This window comes from Chelmon rostratus, chromosome 15 (assembly GCF_017976325.1).
Source record: "Chelmon rostratus isolate fCheRos1 chromosome 15, fCheRos1.pri, whole genome shotgun sequence".
NCBI classification, from domain to species: Eukaryota; Metazoa; Chordata; class Actinopteri; order Chaetodontiformes; family Chaetodontidae; genus Chelmon; species Chelmon rostratus.
Window position 1 is genome coordinate 17,147,411 of NC_055672.1, and position 18,290 is coordinate 17,165,700.

Sequence of the window (18,290 nt, forward strand, 5' to 3'; positions counted from 1 at the left end):
GGAATGATTCTCGTCTTATGCGTCTGCGTCAGGCTGAACAAATGGAGGTGACAGTTTCCTTCTAGGAAAGTCAGACGAGTGTTAATTCCCCACTGTCAGTGTTTACCTCCCTGCCTCCTCATCAGCCTGCCTGGGATCATACGCCCTCTAGAGCCGGAGAGGAAAACTGCAGGCACTTTGATCACACCACTTAACTGTAATGAGGCCTTCAAGTCATTAATCCTTTTGTGTTCAATTATGGCTGCAGTGGAGGAAACACTAATGAATTACTAAAATTTAAATGATACTCAACACTTTCTATGAGGCTCACTGCTTGGGCTTTTTTTTAATGCCAAACATTGAGAAAGGTCAACAAAAATGCATCGAATGTTCTGCACATGCAGAAAGAGACTGTCAGAAGCACAATTATATAGGTACTTATACAGTTAAAGTTCATTAAAAAAATAACATGTTAAAAGGTAACCCAGTGGGGGGGAAGTGCATTTCATGAACCTGCGAAATCTTGTGGTAAAGCCTGTAAGTAATAATCTTTTACCCAATTTACACACAGTCACTTCCTCATCATTATGAACAAATAACATGACTGAATGACATGATGAAAAACCTGAATTGTCATAAAAATGAAACGTGTCCCTACTCTGTCCTGACCAATTTCTTGATGTATTAGGAGCAGTGAAATGGGAAACAGGCTGTTTTTGTCCCTGATGTCCTGTATTGGATGCTCCCTGGCAGCACATAGACAAATTTCCACAATCAAACAACAGAATTGAGGTTATAATCGGATCTAATCTGAGGCCACATCAAAGCTGAATTCCCCTTACCTGTGAGAGCGAGGCTTGAACAGACGTATCTCTATCAGCTGCTGCTCAGCCCTGTGCGTCCGGCGACATGAATGACCTTACTGCTCAGTTCTGACACCTCGCATCTGCAGTGAGACTAAAGCGAGCTGACAGGATGCTATACATCCGCAGCTTTAATGAGCCCTCTGTGGCCAAAAGCCCCTCGCAGCCTTTCCTCTCCCCCAGGATACTCAGAGCTGTGAAACGTCATCTAAAGCTCCTTCTGCTGCTTTTCTTCTTGTGACTTTTGGCAGCGACTAGAGAACAAGGTTCTTTTGAGGAAGTAGAGATCTGAACGAGATCTTTACTGGAACGGAAGTAGCAGTTATTTCGTGGTGTAGGTGCGAAAACTACATACTTTCTCAGCAAACACTTCTAATGTGGGCAGCAAACGATTGAGTAATTTTAAAGTTGATACAGATGCCACATCCACTCAAAGAGCAGTGATGAGCTCTGCTCTTCCCTGCCGACCTGTCTTTTGTATACTTCAGGTACCTGGTGGGTTGGGTAGGGGGTCATCGGTGCCAAAGGGAAACACCTGGTCCCAGTGTTCCCAGATTACAAAGCCCTGGCATTTAACTTTTGAAAACTGACATCCCGAAGACAAACCTACCAAGACACAACTATCTACAAGGATGACCATGCAACAAAAAGGTGCAATGCAAGCAGCAACGTAAAACAACAAAACATGGAACCGAGTGGAGCTGGATGGGTCAACAGGACATTCACTGGCAGATCCAGGCTGTTCACAGCTTGCTTTCAGAGAAAACTGCTAAACCGGTGCCTTCATATGTACGCAGATCTGAGGAAGCGCTACCCTGATGGGTGTGCTGAGCATTTCACAGCAGCTAACGTTTCTCTCTCTCTTTGTGTCTCTCTCGCACCATCTGTCACACACAAGGGACGCTAACAAACTGAAAGTAAAGGGTATCATGATCAATTCTCTTTCAAATTTACTGTCAAGTGTTTCCATTAAGTGAAAAACTATTCTATCTAATCTTAGTACAAATATATCCCCACTAATGAGTCGATCTCCTCATGTTTCAGCCGGTTTAATGTCATATGGATTTAAGCACCTGATGAGGACTTGGCTCGGTGGTGCTTGCTGCGAGCCTCCTGGTGGTGTTTGAGAGAAGGGGCCAGGTGGGTGGAGGCCACGGTTGGTGGCCGGGGTCCGTCCCGCCTCAAGCTCAGGTGCAGGGTCTGTTCAGCGAACAGCGTCTGGATCAGTGTCAGGTCCAGGCCCGACACACACCGGCCGTTTAGCACCAGGATCTCATCGCCTGGACGCAGACCTGGGAACACAGGCGATGTTTCAGAAAAGAGGTGGTGCAGACCCCATACGCGGTGCTGTAACTGGTGGTTTCAGGATTATTTGTGTCATTCTTAAACAAGTGGGCACCTTCACTGAACGCCAGTCCATCAGGAAGCACTTCGCTCACAAAAATCCTGCTGTTTCTCTGGCTGTCTATGTGTCCTGTTACTGCAAACCCTGGTAAGTGGAAGGCAAAGATGGAGACAAGTAGAGACAAACGAGTCAGATAACAATGATTACATAAAGGACGGCGAGGTGTGCATAAAATTACACACACAGCTAGACATGAATCAGTCCACATATGTGGCTCACCGAAGTCTCCACTGCCGCTCGGCCTGCTCATGTGCATTGTAAACACATTAAGTGGGACCACTTCCAGCTGATCATTGACCTACAGGGTGAAATCAAACAAATCGATACACATTAAATAAAGCGCAGGTAATGAAGAGCCCTGTGTGTCCATGCGGGATTTTCGCCCTCCTCACCACATCGCAGAGGAGCTCTCCGGAAGCCACGAATCGAACCTCCGCGTCCTGCCCCGCTCGTCTGTGCAGTCGGAGGCAGTGCAGGCCCGGATCCAGCTGTTTCACCTGTTTACACAAGAGTCCCTTAATGTTCAGCAGCCTGTGTGCACAAACTCATCGGAGATATTTCATGCACCAGCGCTTAGTGTGACAACTGCTGTACGGCTGCGGCATGAATTATTCACTGACTTTACACTTAGTGATGAGAAATTTCCAGTAAACAAAAAAAGCTTCTCTCGGTGTGTGTGTGTGTGTGTGTGTGTGTGTGTGTGTGTGTGTGTGTGTCTGTCTATCTGCAGCCACTCTTGTGACAGTGTGAAGTCAGCCGTTGGATGAATAGGTCTGTTATTTCAAGCCCTTGGGAGCATAATACAACCGGATTAGCTGCTACAGATGCTCTAACAAAAACCATCAACCACATCTGACATAGCTGAAAATTTCTAGAACATTAACTTTGTATTCACGCGTGATCAAGCCTCACATTACAGGAAGTTACACACAGAGTATGAATGGCTGGATAATGTAAAATTCCACTAGACAGTGCTGATTTTGTTTAGTTTTTCTGCAACAACTGTCAGGAATATGCAACAACTGTTGTGGTGTCATCATTTCTCCGCAACTGGCCGCCAACCCAACCTTGCAGGCTGCAGAGAGAAGGTCGGCGGCTGTCTGGTCCCTTCTGACGGGAACTTGGACTGTCAGGCCGTCTGGCATGTGGACACACGTCAGCACGTCTGTGGCACCGCTGATGCTGTCCCACACACCTCCCTCAGGGGGCGACATGGAGTAGATGCTCGTCAGGACGTCCAGCCTCTGTGGGAGAGGGAGAGGGTAAGAAGGGAGGGTAATGGAGATAAAAGGAGGGGGTGAGCATTGTTAGATGAAGGAGGGTGAACAGAGAGTGAACAGAAAAGGGGAAGAAGAAGGTAAACAGAGAGTGGAGGGGGGACGGGCGAGAGAGAGCGGCAGACTTTGAGTAACAGCACACAAATCAATATCGTTCCATTAGTTTAAATGCTTGGCTGTGGATCAAGCAGCGGATCAAAGATGTCATACAATTAGCCTTTCAGAAATTCATTTGACAACATAGACGGTAGTTGCTCCACATAATAGTCATCGTAATGGCCATGTACACAAGACGATTGGCAGGGGTCGCCTGGCAGGTCTAGACGTCTGCACGAGATCCATGCAGCCCTCCAGGACTTATCCAGTTTGAAAAGCCACAAGAGTCATTTTTAGGAAAGGAGCGTATAGAGCCAATTCATTCAAACATCAGTCAAACTTTCAGATCAGCCATTTGAAGGTTATCATTTGTCGGTGGCATTAACAGTGAGGTTGGAGCTGGGTATTAAGGCGGGGGGGGGGGGTTAACCCACCGCTCGGCCTCACAAGCAGCCATTTGGGGGTTTTGGTTGCGACTCTGTGTCTCTGGAGGGAAAAGCGCGCCACTGCTGCGTTGAGGGGCTGCGGGAGACGCCACAGTGCAGCCTAAGACCGCAATTATCAAGGCCCCTCGATCTTGAGGAAAGGCTCAATCACACCAAAATGCACTGAAAATCATGGGCTGAAGAAGCCAGTGATTCAGCACTTCTGACAAAGACGATACGACTTCTTGGTTAAACTGAGACGTGGGACCAAGAGGGATAATTGCATAAGTGAGTAGGTCTGGGTATACAGTGATGTTTTAAATGCATTACGAGATCATAAAAACAGAGAGTGGTGTGAGCGTGTGTCTCTGAGGCTTTCTGTTCTGTTCTGATGTGCATGTGTGCGAGTCCGTTTCAAAAGCTGGCTGCACGCTGTCGATGCGTCACCTCAAGAGGAAAAAGACCCGTTTCCCTGCCAGACAAAAAGCCTAAAGGGACGAGCTAAGGCCTCTGATTCAGAGCATCACTTAGTGCCACACACACAAACACACACACATACATACACACAAATGCACACATGTAGCATTCTCAGTGCAGCCCAGATAAACACACGCACACAAACACTTGCTTCATTTTCCATCCAAACGCCCCTTTGATTACTCTACTAAGGAACCAGCGCCAAAATAAAGGCCACCAATGCTCTCAGAATGTTTTTCCCTAACCTGTAGGAACACAAGGTGCCACTTCACACCTCTATCTCTTTAGGGATGTGAGGTCATGCCTGCAAAGACAGGATGAAAAAACAAGCCGTCATGGCAACCGGTTGCATAACGGCCCCGTGTGTGTCCCAGCAACATGGCGTGACCGGAAAACTAAGATTTGGTTGCCTGCGCTGACCTGACCAGCAGCTGACTAACACTGTACACTCATTCATGGTCAGAGAGGGTTGTGACGGGCCGACAGTTGCCTGGTCAACGTTCCGTGAACGACTGCCAAGAGTCCGGTCCAGGCACGCGCTCGACTTCAACAAGTGCTCTGTGTGGTGAGATGTGTGCACTCTGTTTGCGCTCGCATTCGGCCAAATGCTTCAGTCTTTCCTCTCAAGTGTGGAAATTATTTCCAAGCAGGCCGTCCTCCACCCTGGCGTGTCTAAAGATGGAACGTGGAGTAACGGACGGTTTAATGGCCGCTGCGAAAAAATCCACCCTTTCTGTTCCACTTAGCAACTGGATGATACAAATATTACAGCGCTGCCTCAAATAGATATGGTGACCATGAATAAGAAACACAAGAGCAGTTAAAGACAGTTTCCCTCTATTACATCTGTCAAAAGGGTATTACTCTTCATTTCCTCAAAGCTCCACCCAAGGTTCCTCTTTCCACCGCCGTGACACACTTTTCCACACGCTCACACACACGAGGTGACAATAATGACCACCCTTACTGGCCGCACTGGTGCCACTTCCTCAGAGATGACTTCAAAGCAGAGGTGTGTATCCGTGTCTTGCGGAGTGTGATGAGAGGCAGTGACGCAGAAAGAGGGATCAATATGTCGCGGACAGACCGCCAATCACCGATAAGATTTAAAAAAAAAAAAAAAAAAAGACACAGGTCTCAGGTGGTATTTCAATTCCAGAGAAGAGGAAGATGAAAGAAGAGGAAGATAAACTTCAAGCTTTACCACTAACCCTGCTCTGGAATTTACTCCTTCAAATTTTGTGTATATTTTAAACATGTGAAACCCTCAAAATGATTGTGCAGCATCGAGTTAGCTGTTCAAGCAGCATAAGTCAAGCATCCGTGTTGTTTTTTTTCCCAGCAGTCCAAACATATTTACTCAGAAGGAGTGGGTGGATGGAGCATTCGAGAGTAAAACTATGCCACTCAATGTGAACTTTGTTTTAACCTCTCTGGGAGCCATGACAGCCTCCGCGTTACTGACGAGTTAATTTAACATGCAGTACATGTTTACCTCGCTCTGCTTTAGTCACAGCCTACAGCTAGACGCTGTCAGCACATCCCTGGGCTGCAGAAATAGCTGGTCGGCTAACGCACGCGGACATCCACACGAGGCGCGCAGCTACAGCGAAGCCTGGGCGCACACGCGCAAACACATCCTTCACTTGAAAGGATTAGAGGAAGATGATTGCTTATTAGAGTAAGTCAAGGGATCTGAGACACGAATAGGACAACAGGCGCAAAGCCATCGAGACAGATGAAGAACTGTGTGTGTCGACAAGAATCAATACAACTGTGCTATCCTCCCTGTCTCGCTCTCTCTCTCTCTAACTGCTCCCGAGCCTGAAGGGTCTTAATCCCCACTAAATCAAGCTGTTTTCCACGTCCAAGTCCAGGAAAGATCGAACCACTCAACCACATTTTAAGAAACATTAAAGCGTTGACCCAATGAAGGCCGTTATTGTGTCCCGAGACCACTTCCTGTTCTGAGTCCATTTCAAGGCCCTTAATGGGGGCAGTTTTAACACTCGCCACATTCACCACAGACTCATAATATGAATCATTGCATCCTGTGAACCAGCCATCTTCATAACACTCATCCTCTGTCTAAAAGTGTCCATTATGCTCATCTCTCAGCGCCAGACTTCATCGGTTCGTGCAGGCTGCAAGACTCTGATAAGATTTTACTTGGAGGGACGAAAAGCAAAGGATATTTATAAAACATATCTTATGGATACTTTTAAAAAAAATTCAGATTTTTTGCTTCCTTTTCACACAGAGACACAAACACAGACTCAGCTGCAGAACAGCTCTGTTTAAAGTTATTACGTATTAAGTCACTTTCTGAAAAGACACTTTGGAACGCCGTCAACAGGTAAAGTGAGAAGACTGATGCTATTTGGTGTTGGTCAGTTGAATATGAAGCTAAATCCAGCAGGCTGCTAACTTAGCTTAGCATAAAGACTGGAATCAGGGGGAAACAGCTAGCCTGATTCTATCCGAAGGTATCCATGCAAAAAGTGTAAAAACAAGAATTTGTGGTTTTAGGTGGGCTTATGTGCTGGATTATTGGACTACGTGCACAGTGGCTTCCTTGAATCTTGCCCTCATTGTGCTCAGCCAAGAAATAGTCTGGCACAAGACTACTGTAGCATAACAAATTGCTGTTTTCACAAGTCAGTTTTTGTGCGGTTTAAACAAAATATAGTGTGTCAATTAGTGAGCCTGGGAGCTGTTAGTTGGTGGAATTAGTTTTGTTTTTCAAATAGAAAAGGCTGGTTGTTTTCCCTTGAATCCAATCTTTATGCTAAGCTAACTGGCTTAACTGGCTGCTACTTCATATTCAACAGACAGACTTGAGAGTAATGTTGATCTTCTATCCTTGAAAGGATCTTTCTGTTTTAATGGAACCTGGGTCTTAGGTCCTAAAATGTGTCCATCGCAATTATGATATTGTCTTCGGCAAGTCATCTGCTGAAAACAGCAAAGTTGCAGCAATGTTGCCGTGCTCAGAAATCTGAATAAGTTACTGAATAACTGTAACATCATCATAATCTATACAAAACAAAAAGCCTGACAAAGAGCTCAAAGGCATCCAGAAGCTTGAGGCAGCGAGGATTGGAGCTGAAGCTTGCAGCAAGATCAAGATTCAAGAGATTCAAGATATCACTGAGCATAGCATGTCAATGAAATTTGTATTGCAACCCCCATGTTAGAAACAATAAGAAATATAAGAAAGTAATAATAAAATAAAATAAAGATACTAGAATAAACCAAACTAACATGCAGATAAAAATATGTGGAAATGCAAAAAAAATATACCAGAAATGAAAATGTACTGAGGCAATAAGAATATACTAGAACAATAAACAGTAAAATATACCACAGTATAAAATATCCCAGTAGCATAAAATATACCAATCGCATAAGATATACCAACAGCATAAAATATACTATACTCAACAGCAGCTAAAAAAATTTACTAAAATGAATATAGTGCAAAATGGCTGACCATATAGTTAAGCATGTGTGTACCTAAATGTTAAGTACACAGAAAGTGCAGGTGAAGGTGGAGGTGAAGGTGTAAAAGTGCAGTGTGCAGTGGCATAGTTCTCACAGTCTTTCACTCCAGTGAGGGGCTGCTGGGGGTGATAGCTCTGACAGCTCTGGGGAAGAAGCTGTCCCTCAGTCAGTTGGTGGTGGTGACAGTTTCTTCTACCAATATTTCACACTCCCTTGATCTAAGCATGTAGAACCACCCAATAACCTGCGAGTGCTGCAGTTCCAGCGTCTGGCTGCTCAGATGGCCAAAATTCACACTCAATCATTCAGCACATTTACCATAAACCTGTAGACTGACACTTTCAATATGAGCTTCTGGTCAACACTCCAGTCTCCATTAACTCAATTATGCTGCACATTGGAGGCCTGTCCACACCGCAGTTTAACACGGTTCCACCGCTTTAAAATCTCCTTAGATCTTGTTGGATATGCTGTCTATTTATCTGTCAGACATCTGCAAATCAACATGAAAGCAAGATCTGCTTTGATCCTGGACAAGTAATACACACAGGCAGGCAGGCACGCCTTCACACACACACACACACACACACACACACACACACACACACACACACTATGCGTAAAACTATCTTTACACAGCTCACTATCAAAGCCATGAAAGACAGCGGAGGTCAAAGAGCTGACCCGTTTCTGCTACGGCTACTTCACGCTGAAACTGACAATTCGGCACATAAAACGGTACCACAGGATGGATGTGACCGCTGGCGGTGGAATTTTTAAAAGATATATCAAAGATCCACAAGCAGTAAAAAGTCACTGAAGGCTGTGACTCACCTCAGTGCTCCGGGGAGGCAGGGCGTACGTTTGACCTCCAGCGTCACTCTCAAAGATCTGAAATCGAGAGAAAGACAGTTAGAAGCACAGACAGAGGGGCACCGCACTGATTGACTCATGAGCGATTAAGTGCCCAGCCACTTCGGCAGCACAGTATTAGACACACACAGTGCTATTATGTAGTTAATTAAAAACTACGTGCGGCGAGTGCAGCGCTTTGATACTGCTTCCAAACGGGGGGCTGTAGCCTTTGAAGGTGCAATGGTGGAAGCACGCTCTGTGTGTGTGTATGTGTAGGGGTGGAGGGGGTGTGTATGGACACGTAGTGGTTTCTGTGCAGCAGAGAGATGAAAGAGGGAAAAAGTCTGGTTACAGATGAGAGAAGGACAAGTGCCCCCCCCCCCTCTCCATCTCCATCTCCACATCCACCCCTCAATCTCTCCGTTCCTGATCCAGTCTATCTTCCTCAGCCTCTCCTCTCTGGCTCCTCTCCCTGGCTTGTGATTGTAAGGCCTGTTGTGTCAGGCTAAGCCCAGTTCTAGAGGTTACTCTGCAGCCTCAGAGGGCTTTAACAACTCTATAATACAGCAGTGACACGGAGCCATTCGTTATGTGACGGTGCAACACGGGCCCTCCTCAAACGAGCTGCAGTTAGCAGCTTTTGCTGAGATACTCCATCACCAATGATAGGTGCCATGGGTGGTGACAGAAGTGGGGCATTTTGTTCTCAGAATGGGTCGACAAAAGCTCAAAGGTGCGTGTGTCCTGCTGTGAGTGTGGTTTGATAGTATGCACTTAAGAAGTGGTGTTCAGAAGAGACCTGCGGGGGCAATCGCTTTTTCTGAGGATCAGGATTACTTTCCTCCAAAAACAATCCCAAGAAGTTTCCTTTGCAAAGCTCTCCAGCTCTCTCCCTGTTATGGTAGTAAGAACCCTCATCTGCCCTCTGAGCAGCAGAATACAGTAACTCTTCCTCGCCAGCACAAGTACATTTATAAAGTGTCTGTAAACAGTGCCGCTTCGCCGTAAACTGACTAATTTTAGAAAGCTTTACCAACTCTCCCACAAATCCTCAGACCTTTCTGGCCTACTTCCCACAGCCGACTGCCGGCCAGGTCCTTACTGTATACATAGCTCCCCTAAGACGGATGAGAAATGAGAAAACAAGAGGCGAGGAGATGGAGGGGAGCATGACTTTGGGGCAAGGTTGTTGAGTGCGACGTTGCAGTGGTAAATGAGATTTAGGCTTAGTCAACACAGATGAGTCAGTATGGAAACTGTGGGAAGAAAGACCGCCGGCGAACGCTCTGGTGTTTATGCTCTGAGAAACGGGGGGTTTGAGACAGAGGACACAGCCGGAGGGAAAAAAGGAAGACAAACGGTAAGAGAAATTGGAGGAGAGAGTGAGGTGAAGCTCTAGGTTTAAGAGATTAAATGAGCAGGACAGAGGTAGGGGTAAAAAAGCTAGGGCTGGAGATAAATGAGAAGCAAAAGGGAGGAAAGCACCAAAAGAAGCTATCTTGAAAGTCTTGGAGAAAGCGCGGTGTGAGAACCTGAGACAGCAACGACAGATTAAGTGCAGGGAGGTGAGTTTAGCTCCTCAGACGACCCCGCTGTCCAAATCCTTGTTTCAGCAAACACATGGCTCGTCAGCACCGCACGAGAGAGCGGCTGATGATGACACTTAAAACGGCGGCGACTGAATTTCACCCAGAGAACAACAGAAAACACTACAATGATGTCTCACTCTCACAAAAAAAAGGGAAACAAAACAAAAACAGCAGATGTCCAGGAAAACCCAGCAGTCTGAAAACCCTTGAAGCACTCACTGGCCATTTTCTGTTTCTTATTAGCTTCTATGTAAAGTAAAAAAAAATACCAGAAAGCACTAAAACAAGCTTGTAAGAAAAGGCGAACCTGGGGAAAAAAATAAAGGGAGGCTGTTTAATATTTAGCGTCTTTACAGCGACCATCTGCTGGTGTCTGCGGGGCTGAGGAAAGAGTGGAGAATGCCATCTCCCACATATGGCTTTCAATAATTCATGTGTGTGCTGCAGCGCCACCTCGACCTTCTGCGCTGCGAAATGTAACTGGGCCTCATTAGGCCAGCCGGCTGGAGTTCCCCAGAAAAATAATAACACACACACACACACACACACACACTCACACACACATACCTAGCTGTTGACAGACGTGCACAAATGCACGAACATAAATATCACAGAGCAGGTGGTGGGACGGGTGAGCGAGATAAGGAACAGGACAGGGAGCATTTTGTAAGCAGTCAGGAGTCAGGGCTCACCTACTGAAGAACATGACTGGCAAAACAAAAAGACGCCATATTGCCTGCACGGCGTCAAGATAACCGATGGTAGATTGCAGCTAATCAAAACCACACTCCTCTCCCTTCCTATAATCTCAACTAATGAACGGCTGTCCATAAAAACTTACGCAAACGAGGGCTTCCTGTGGTGAATCTGAAATAGACCACCAAGAGTAGAGTATTCTCCCAGGCTGTACCATCCGGATACAGCCTGGTGGATTTCTGTAACAATAAATAACCACTTGAATGAGTCTTATTACTAACCTCAGAGGATTAGACCCCCCCCCCCCCCTCGCCTCTGCACCTGGGTGAGGAATGCTCCACTGTATTTACGTTGATGGGAGGTGCGCACTCAAATTTACCAGAACACAAGGGGGACCTGAGCTTACGTGATTCCAATTAATAAAATCTCCTTTGGGGGGAAATTTCATATCAATGCAGCCCTTCAACATGCAAGTCAGCAATAATGCAACATGTTTTCAAGTTGGTTCATTAACCAATCTGCACAATGTGCACTCCAGTATCAAGACGCAGCTTTTCCCAGCAGTATGTCCCTGGAGACCACGTATGCTCGCGAGCGCACGTGTGCAGTATCCCTCAACAATGTGTGCATGCATGGTCATGAAGTCTGCATGCTCACGCTATGTGTGTGTATGTGTAGTTTTCCCCTGCTGAATCCATGATCCTGCATTAAGAATCTGATTATCTGGACCACCTGAAGAGTTTCATTAGTCTGGGATTCAAAAGAGATTATCTAGTGTCACTTCAAAGTCTAAGTACTATGCTACGTCCTTTAAACTCTTAACATAACGACAGGTAGAAACCACAATTATTTTTTTCATGAGAGAAATCATTAGTAAGTAACAGTATTGTATGATACCCGGATGTGTATGTGTGTGTGTGTCCAGTAGTACCTGTGATGCAGAGGGCCTCTTGTCCCGGCCTCTCTTCGTGAGGTTGTCGAGGCCTTTGAGCGAGGAGAAAAGGCCTCTCTTGCGCTGTCTGTATGTCAGGGACAATGATCGTCTTCTGAGTGTGGCCTCATCTCTGGAGCAGATCTGAACAGATACACACTATCAGGACTGCAATCAATTAGCCCAATAAAAATCTAATCAGACCATCTTAATTAGATTTATTTTTCCTCCAGCAATGCTTAAAGGGGGTGTTTGCAGGATGCTTTTTACTGTGAAATTAAAAGATTTTCATGGTTTAAAATCAAACATCAGGTTCAAAAAGGAATGTTGAAAGGCATCTAAACAGGACACGCTGCTGGTCCTCTGATCTGCTCATTTGTCATTTATCTGTCCCTTCACAGGGCCGCGTCCTGGGCCTGCTCACCAGTGCATGGAAGGAGGAGACAGAGAAGATCCCCAGACGTCCCAGGGTGGTTTTGGTGGGGCGGCTGGCAATCGCCAACAGGCTCTTCGGGTTGGGAAGCTCTCCGCCCTGTAGACTGGCCAGGTAGCAGCGCATCCGAAACAGATCCATGTTAAACCTCTCCAGGTTCTGCTCCCACTGCTGGATCTGAAGGACACGGAAGACTGTTAATACTGAGCAGGTTTGGGAGAGGTTCTCAATGTCAATTTTGTGACCGTTTGTGGGTGGTGGCTGAGAAAAGAGAGTGGTAGAGAGGTAAAGTAAGGGGGCTAGGAGAGGGGAGAAGGAGGGGAGGCAGAACAGGGAGAGTCAAAGAGGGAGATCCAGGGTCAGTGGAGTGCTTTCCATCAAGCTGCAATTGCTTGCAGATGTTGGTGGAGGTTAAGGGCATAAATTGGTGGGGGTCTGATTGTGAAGAGGGGCTGCATATCTAGCAAGAGGAGTGAGTGTGAGCGTAGTAAATCCTAATGCCTATTTTTTATGTAAGCCTAGAGAAAGCGGTGATGTTGCACAGACCACCCGTTAAACCTCCACCTCGCACATACACACAGTTTACAGTTGCATTCCCTCTATCCCTGTTTGCACTATGTAAGCTATGAGAAAGTGCTTATTCTGTTGGCTGGAGACTGGTTTTAATGAGAGCACTCAAGTTAAATAACCCTCTATAACAACTGACTTTAATAGCTCTCGTCTGCGCTGTGAGTTCATTTACAGTAACGCACCCCCTGGCGTTGTTAGGTCTCATCCAAACTGATGGCATTCTTTAGGCACAAACTGAGGAGGGGCAGGAGGGTGGTGCTTTATGAACCTCAGACCTTTCAAACATCTTTAAAAAAAGAATATGCACAGAAATCACCATGGGACTATACAAACTCTTGAAAACACCTCTGTATGTGCAGGTGGCCTCGCTTAACAAGCCTTGAGTCAATGACGTTCAGCCATTTTTCCCATTCCAGACTTGGACCATGAGGAACACATGCTTTGGTTAAAAAAAATGACCTTTCATTTGGCATGTGAGTTATTCAAATAATTGGAAATATGATCAAACACTAGGACGGGGCATTCTCAAAGGACGCACATAACTAATTACAGCTCTGGGAAATCAGTGTGGGTAAATTTTGAAAAATATTTACAACTACAAAGCTCCAAAAGTTGTTGAGAGTTCTGTCCTTCAGTGGAACATCTGTGCAGGTGCCGAATGCTAACACTTAAAGCTCGACGATGGAACGTTTGACACATCTTTACGCATTCTTCCTCTGACAAATGAAAGTTGAATTCCAAAGCAATAACACGTACACTTGTTCCACTCAGAGTTCTGCAGATACAGCCTTACTCGGTCTGGTGTGACCAGTAGCTTTTGGTGGCTAACGTTAGCAGACTTTAGAGACACTCTACTGTACAGCAGGCCTTACTGAATCTGTGCGCTAACTTGATTACTGTTACTTGCTAACTGTTCTCTACTTGTGCCACAGTTATGCCATGCTTTAGCATTTAGCATCGTCCTGTAATTGCCACTTGTGATCACAGTCGCTGCTGGTCAGCTAAAGTTGCACAGTCTTGTTTTACTTTGTGCCTTAATTACCAGCTAATTGCCAGCCTATGCTCTGGACTACAGAGAGATTACAGGCAAATACTCTCATTTAAAGGTGAAACAAAAACATGACAAAACAAATTATTACAGCTTCAGGGTAGGTTTTCTTATTTGGATCATGGCTGTCTCATGTAGCATTAGCATGGTTAGCATGGAGCACATGATGGATGACATACATGGCTGACTTTTGTGTTATTATTAATTTTCCAAAGACATTCCTGTCATGTCTAATTCTTGGCGTTACTCTGCTGAAGCTGAACTCAAAGACCTTGGACATACTGTAAATCCTCTGATAGTACGAAAGTAAGCAGAGCACATTTTTTATGCTGCTATTCTTAGGTCATTATATATAACACGGTGTTCTGAGGAGCTGTGAATTAATTCCACTGAGTAGTTTGAAGATGACTTTAGATGGGAAGGGAGGTATTACTGAGTAAATCAGATAAGCTCCTTCCTCAAAAGCAAAGACAAATTTAGGGTTGTTGCTTCGGAAAAACTCACGTCTATGTTTAACTGTCACAGAAGATCCTAGCATGCTTCAGATTTACACGCCATCTGGATCTGTATGTTAACAGTCAAATATCCGCGGCTTCATTCAGGAATGTTCTAAAATAGTCCTATGCATAAAATTTGATTTGATGATTCATGCCGGGGTGCAGCACTGATGAGCAGAATTTTTTAGTAAAGGCCCTAAATGCAGTCTGCTGCTTCACGCGTCTTGCAGGCTTGAATCAGGGCAGTGAGACAATCAGCCAACATCAGTGAAATCAAGGCATGTTTGGGCCCATCTGGCCCGCGTGCACAACTTATTTACATCCATTTCAGAGCTATTAAGCTTGGCAGAAATAAGCCTGCGTTTGAACAGATTCTCATCCTTTCTTATTTCCCCTCTTTAACATCTGCCCCTGGCTCCCTGTAAGAGCCCCCTAATGCATAATACGTCTTTGAATGCAACTTGATCGCTGTGTGTGTGTGTGTGTGTGTGTGTGTGTGTGTGTGTGTGTGTGTGTACGTGAGCTTCTGTGTGTGAAAGGGGGCAAAGGCAGTCTTCAAAAGAGGTCTCCTGGCACTGATTTCAGTAGACATGGGGGGGGGGGGTACATCAAAGTAGTGCCCTCTTGGTGCTAGACAACCCCACCAAAACCTTAAATCTATCATCAGCCTCGGGGCGCCTGTATCAGAGTCCTGTCCCATACTCCCTCTGACCCTATCATTGACTCCAACCCCATCTGTCTCTTTGTCTACTCTGAGGTGGCGTACTGGCTAATTGCAAACAGATACAAGCACGCAGGCAGTCTGGCAGTGACATCTCCATTGGTCATTGCTGTGGTGAGCTGCCCAGCCTCTAACCTGCTGGTTCTTCATAATAACCCATTCATATTTCCACTCAGGGTACTTTAACTAAAGACCAAATGATAGCCCTTCCAAAACAGACAGCTGCAGAACATCCATTCTGCTTTTCTAGTGCATTAGAAGTCAGCAGACATGGATATGAGCAGCTGACAATATGTGAACCCTCGTGGCCACGCAGATATGGGAAGTATTAATTTGATTTAGGGAGCCCTTCAAGTCACAGACCACCTGAGTCAGAGGTAAAAAAAAAAAAACAGCTGGATTTTCCAGAATTACGCAACAAACACCAATTTCTTGTAAAAGTATTTGAGTTCTTGTTAAGCTATAGGTTATGGGCTTTTTATATCCATCAGTAATCTGTTGTATGTGGGCTACAGCACAGTGCTGGGTGCTTTGGATTCTCCCCCAGGCTGTGAGGAGGAGGAAGAGGATAATGCATGTTGAGAGCCCATTACTAGGAAACATCTGGAATCCCAATCTGATGCTCGGGGAGAAAGCTGCTCCCCTGGGCCCCTCGCGATGCGTTTGGGGACTGATGCATTTAGGCCACTTCACCCACCCACAGACAAAAATAAAGCACAAGCTTGTCACCACAGTCACAAAAACAGGAAAGTAGGGCACATCATGTGGTTGCTACATGTATCACGTGGAACAACGACACACAGAGGAGTCTATGGATCATAATTCAGCATGAAAACAACATACACAACCTGATCTATCAATGCTGTAATGTAATCCATCAGATTTTCTGTGAAATTTGTCCCCAGGGTATGAAATGTATAATGCAGTGTAAAGTATGATCGAGGCCTCAGATATTCTCAGTGATGCTGGTATTAATTCAGCTAATGTCTCACTGTCATTAGCACCACTTCACCTGATTCTCAATAGCCTTGCGGTTCTTGGGGTCGCTGACCACTGTCAGCTGCAGCTCGGCCATCTTCTTCATCTTCCCGTCCATGTCGATCTTCTGCAGCAGGCCGCGGACCTGGCTCCGCAGCAGGCGCACCGTATCCTCCTTCCCCTGGCGCTTGGCCAGCAGCGAGGCACTGGCGGAATGGATGGCTGTCACCCAGTTCTCCAGGTCGGTCTGGTTGCTGGCCTGGAAGGGCAAAGAGGGACAGGGAGTTCCATTTGATGAAGTAGCCAGGCCGAGATTTCCCGTTTCAAGCCTGATTCAGAAATGTGACAGCTGATAAATCTGCTAGGATTGCCGATGCCAGCTGCTATTGTGTTATTCTATCATATATCACAATAAGATCATTGGGTGGCAAGCTGGGCTCTGCTGGATCAATAAAAGAAAACTTGATTAATGGCACCACTGCCACAGTTACTGAAATCAAATCCACATTTTCCCTTAAAATAAGGCGCTTCATGATTATCACTCCGTCTTTATAAGGCGGTTCACTCGGAAGCGGCACTTCGGTTGAGAATTCAGATGGACCACCTTCAGATTAGAATAACTCGTGCTCAACAGGCCATCAGGCAATCAAAAGGATGATATCCACGCTGTTGTCATGTCACAGAGCTGATTTTCTCTCCGCCTGCCTCTGGGGCCATGTCACCTCCACACTATTTTACTGGATGTAGGTCTGGACACTGCAACATCCTGCAGTCCGGGAAGCTTGTAATCTCAAGTGGAGGAGGCTGCACGGTAAGAGCTGAGGCTAGGCCTGAATTTGGTAGCGATATGTAGGTCACTAAGCACAATGGGCAAACGGGATGTGCTCTCAGACCCCTTAGCTGGAAGGTTTGGGTACTTTTCTTGAAACTGGTCATTTTATATGCAAGACTTGAGGGAAGAGAAAGTAAAAAAAAAGTGTATGTCTGGTATAATTAAACTAGGACAATGTACTGAAACTGTGTACGTGTTACCGTGTCAGTCTGAAAGAGATATGAGTCGAACTCATTCTGTGTCAGAACAACAGCTTCTGCTCTTCATTTGTGGATTGGATGGTGCAGTGTTTTGCATGAGAGCAAGGAAAACAATGTGCCAATATGTTCAAAAGCCGAAGAAAAGTCACACAAGCACTTGGAAGAAGGCAATTTGTGACTTTCTGCTCGAATTCAAGTTCTCACAGTTTGAGACGGCGGAGCAGGAAAGGTTATGTGAGAAAAACGCTTTATGCTGAGCTGCAGCACCACACATCTGTCATCCATGAGGAGCCTTGAAGAGCCTGCTAACATGTTTACCAATAAACGAAGCTTCGGAGTGACTTCGCTGATTTCACTCTCCCAGTTATCAGCAGCCAAATTTCACATAAATGTTTTATAAGGAGCAACTGACCTGGAAGAGGTAAACGTCTCCATATGAGTTGCTGAGGCAGAAAACATTCTCCTTTTTAGGGTGTTCGGGAACGGCCTGGACGATGCTGTCCTCTGCAAGGAGAGCGTAGCGAGGTGACAGCTCCTGCTCTGGGGAGCCTTTACCATAAGTCTCATAGAACAGCAATGTGCATCCTGCAAAAGAGAGAGTAGAAATGCAGACACAAAAGACACACAGACAGATAGAGTTGTGCATGAGTAAGTGATGCAGAAAACGAGTGTACATCATCAAGCCAAGTCTCTCTAGACTGTAAGAGTTCGGGGGTTTTGCAGCTGTCACATAATGTTTCAGAGACAAAATGTCCTTGTAAAGACATCTGACAAATTAAGTTCTGCAGGACTGGGAACATAGATGTGCAAAAGTTTTACATACTCCCTATAGGCATAAAAATGATAACACCGTCCTTGCTTATCCCTTTTATTTATTTTGTAACTTTCAAGAGGTGGCCTTCAGTAAATACTTA

General features: G+C 45.7%; 1 protein-coding gene across 5 annotated transcripts in view; it reads right to left on the reverse strand.

Moving 5' to 3' along the window:
- The window catches only part of tiam2a (TIAM Rac1 associated GEF 2a), a 90,219-nt gene that overhangs the window by 23,644 nt on the left and 48,285 nt on the right, over nucleotides 1-18,290 (reverse strand). For all 5 annotated transcript variants that reach the window (XM_041953141.1, XM_041953139.1, XM_041953140.1 and 2 more), the window contains 10 exons: nucleotides 17,789-17,961; nucleotides 16,379-16,603; nucleotides 12,522-12,707; nucleotides 12,098-12,241; nucleotides 8,861-8,917; nucleotides 3,315-3,491; nucleotides 2,640-2,744; nucleotides 2,467-2,545; nucleotides 2,242-2,331; nucleotides 1,916-2,134 (listed from right to left, as the gene is read on the reverse strand). In XM_041953141.1, the coding sequence (XP_041809075.1) occupies nucleotides 1,916-2,134; nucleotides 2,242-2,331; nucleotides 2,467-2,545; nucleotides 2,640-2,744; nucleotides 3,315-3,491; nucleotides 8,861-8,917; nucleotides 12,098-12,241; nucleotides 12,522-12,707; nucleotides 16,379-16,603; nucleotides 17,789-17,961 (1,455 nt within the window). The remainder of the gene's footprint in view (nucleotides 1-1,915; nucleotides 2,135-2,241; nucleotides 2,332-2,466; nucleotides 2,546-2,639; nucleotides 2,745-3,314; nucleotides 3,492-8,860; nucleotides 8,918-12,097; nucleotides 12,242-12,521; nucleotides 12,708-16,378; nucleotides 16,604-17,788; nucleotides 17,962-18,290) is intronic.